We start from the raw sequence: 3,072 nt of genomic DNA on the forward strand, positions 1-3,072 counted from the left end.
AAATTATATTGAATGTTCCTAATATTCTGACCCTCTCATGTATGCCAGGGCAAAAATATACATACACATCTCAATATACTGTATTCCAGTACAACGCCACCTTTAACTATGACCTCAATAATAAACATATAATTGAATTTATACATTTATGATAATCTCACCAAAAAATAAAACATTTTGAGCTTCATAAACACATATGTTAAGGCAGAAGTGTCACACTGAAGTGCATACACATGTAAAGGTGGTCATAATGTTATGCCTGATCGGTGTATATATTTCAAGTATAGCTAGTAATTCCCTCAGTGTGTACTATTTGCCATTGTTTTCCCTTCTCCATAGTGGTTTGTTAGGTTCCTCTGTGTGTTTTTTGTACACCAACCACTTCCAAAGTGTGAGTGAATGCGCGCCCAGTGATGTGCCCAGTCTCAGCAGCCCTGTAGCTTTTGACTTAGCCTCCTTAGTCCAGCTCTGTAGCACTGTGACATCTGTGCACCAACCTTCCTTTAAGTAGTGACAGATTTCACCTCCCCTCAACTCCCCGGATGTATATGAGATGCTAGGCAGTGCACCTGCTACACTGTGTGCATGATGTAAACCATCATGCATATAAATCTGACTGGACGAGAATCGGATTTCCCAGAAATCGGCTGGTCATGCCCAGTGAGGTTAAAGACCGGCAAATTCCAACATTTAATTAATCGATCTCTGTGTCTTTAATTGGAATGCAGGTGGAAATAATATAACTACGTATACTTTCATATATTTTATCAGGTTGAAGACAATGAAGTCATAAGAATAAAACTGTAGCTTCATTCCGTGAGCAGTGTAATACCTTTGGCCTGCTGAGAGCTGCACCTGGACTGGAAACTATCCTTTTGTCATACTTTAATTGAATTAAATCACAATGAAGTAAAGATACAGCAAGCATGATTCAAGGATTAAAAACAAATTCTGATTAAAATCTTTCATTAGATGAGGTCTTAAACAGGTGTTATATTCTTTTTTTAGTATAATATGTGTGTGCGTAGAAGTGAATCATTTACTGCTTGCAAACCAATGATGGTAAGATGATGTCATGGGGTAGGACTGGATAAGTCTGACTTCTTCCTACTCCATTCAAGCATGTACTAGGTATAAGCAAATTAATATTGGATTATGTGTAAAATGATGTGTGTTGTCATATCAACTGTCTTTACATGCTTGAAAGCATAAATCAAATCAAATCAAACCTTAACATTTTAACATTTCGAATGCAGGACCTTTATTGGTAACCGGGTATTACACTGTAATATTTCTACTTTTTCCATCACCAACAGACAGATTTGAGTTGTCACTGATGAACCATCGAGTTTTTAACCCGTCACAGTTCTGTCCCTACCAGCACATCCTGCCCTGTGCCGTGGCACCGAGCCCCATGGTGACCCATTTTGTTGTGTGTTCCAGGCGATGCTGGGAATCTTCTTCAGCACCAAGTCAGCTGTGCTGATTGAGGACGTCCCATTCACCGACAAGGACATTCAAGAAGAGTGAGTCGATGCGATCTCTGAACATCTGAATCTCTCTGGTTAAGATCCTCACCGAACAATAGCTGACTGTCACCGAGGACAGCAGCAGTGCAGTTCAGCAAAGGCAGGATCAGATTTATTTTAGCTGATACAGATCCATTAAAATGTGCCCGGTACAGGCCTGAGACCAGCCTCTGGGATCAGCTTGACGAACTCTCTACAGATAGCTCAACAATATACACATCGGCTACACTGAGGCAAAAATAGTTTCCAAATGATGATGCAACAATACACTATAGCACACTGAGCAGCAGTCATGAGGACACCACTGATCCCAGTGTTCAGACCACCTGTAACCCGCCTGTTCTTCTGTCCACAGTGCAAATCCTCCTCAGCGCATCTACAATCTGTACAACCAGGTCGGCATCAACTGCTTCATCGCTGCCGCCATCTATGTGGTGGTGGGTGCCGTCTCACTCTGCCAGGTCCGACTCAACAAACGTCAGGAGTACATGGTAACATAAAGAGCTGTAGCCGTGACGGAGCCCGATCGCCGCCGCTGGAGCTCCCTTTCTATTGCACAGAGCTAGTCATTAAAGTGTGTGATTGGCTCTGAGTGGTGTGGTCACACGTCACCTGAATTATTTATTTTACAGTCACAGCCTTCCATGTGTTTGTTGTGATGTCTGTTGTTGATGGGTGAAACATCATTCCTGTGTTGTTCATGAAAACAACTAAACTCCTGCATGTCAGATTTATTCCATAAACATTAGCAACAAAAGTTGTAAATGAATTCATCATCGGTGAAAGCGAATGTTAGATTTTCTCTCGGTTCGTTTCAGTTATTCATGTAAATCTGTTATTAAAGTTTACTGGATGTGACACTTTCACAGTATAAATTGACTCATTTCATCATTTTTTACTTTATCTCCGAGAGTAAACCGACCACAGGACTTGTCTTGTCCACCGAGCTGCTGACAGAAAACGTGTTAAAGTCATCACGTTACAAGCTGATTGTTATTAATGCGACTGTGCATCAAACTGAAAGGTGTTTACTGTGGCGACCGTGATGGTGGATGATCCTTCACAATAAAGTGTGAGTGTAAATTTTAACATTGTCTAAATTTGTAGCATTTTAGAAATGGTTCTTTATTTGCATGAAGGCTGGTCTAACGCCTGTGAAGTAAAACTAAATGAATCAGGAGTTCAGACTGAGGAACCATGATTCAGTGGAGGAGGAGGGAGGAGTAGCTGTGACATTAAACCAGATGTCATTTATGGGGTTTGGCGACAGAGCCTCTTCCTGCCACTGAGAGCGAGCTCCTCTGACTGTTCACCTCTGAAGAAACTGGAGAAAGAAGGTGAGTTTTAATCCCAGACTTTGTGGCTGATTCCTTCTTAAGAATGAATCCACTGTGAGATTAAACCTTTAACCTTATAAAACCATTTGTATAATATTTGATACGTGAGGTTTCTGAGCCAAAAAAAAAAAATCACCAAAAATGCCCTGGGGAAGACCCAGGACACGCTGGAGGGACTATGTCTCTCGGCTGGCCTGGGAACGCCT

At 41.5% G+C, this 3,072-nt stretch overlaps 2 protein-coding genes across 2 annotated transcripts in view; both read left to right on the forward strand.

Moving 5' to 3' along the window:
• The window catches only part of rnasekb (ribonuclease, RNase K b), a 4,891-nt gene extending 2,491 nt beyond the window's left edge, over positions 1-2,400 (forward strand). The window contains exons 2-3 of the mRNA XM_020587241.1: positions 1,444-1,526; positions 1,885-2,400. Of these exons, the coding sequence (XP_020442897.1) occupies positions 1,444-1,526; positions 1,885-2,029 (228 nt within the window). The 3' untranslated portion in view covers positions 2,030-2,400. The remainder of the gene's footprint in view (positions 1-1,443; positions 1,527-1,884) is intronic.
• Positions 2,401-2,646: 246 nt separating this feature from the next.
• The window catches only part of LOC109952240 (complement C1q-like protein 2), a 3,114-nt gene continuing 2,688 nt past the window's right edge, over positions 2,647-3,072 (forward strand). The window contains exons 1-2 of the mRNA XM_020587218.1: positions 2,647-2,688; positions 2,800-2,866. Coding sequence (XP_020442874.1) covers positions 2,647-2,688; positions 2,800-2,866 — 109 coding nt within the window. The remainder of the gene's footprint in view (positions 2,689-2,799; positions 2,867-3,072) is intronic.

The sequence above is a fragment of the Monopterus albus genome, unplaced genomic scaffold (genome assembly GCF_001952655.1).
Source record: "Monopterus albus unplaced genomic scaffold, M_albus_1.0 scaffold445.1, whole genome shotgun sequence".
Taxonomy (NCBI): Eukaryota; Metazoa; Chordata; class Actinopteri; order Synbranchiformes; family Synbranchidae; genus Monopterus; species Monopterus albus.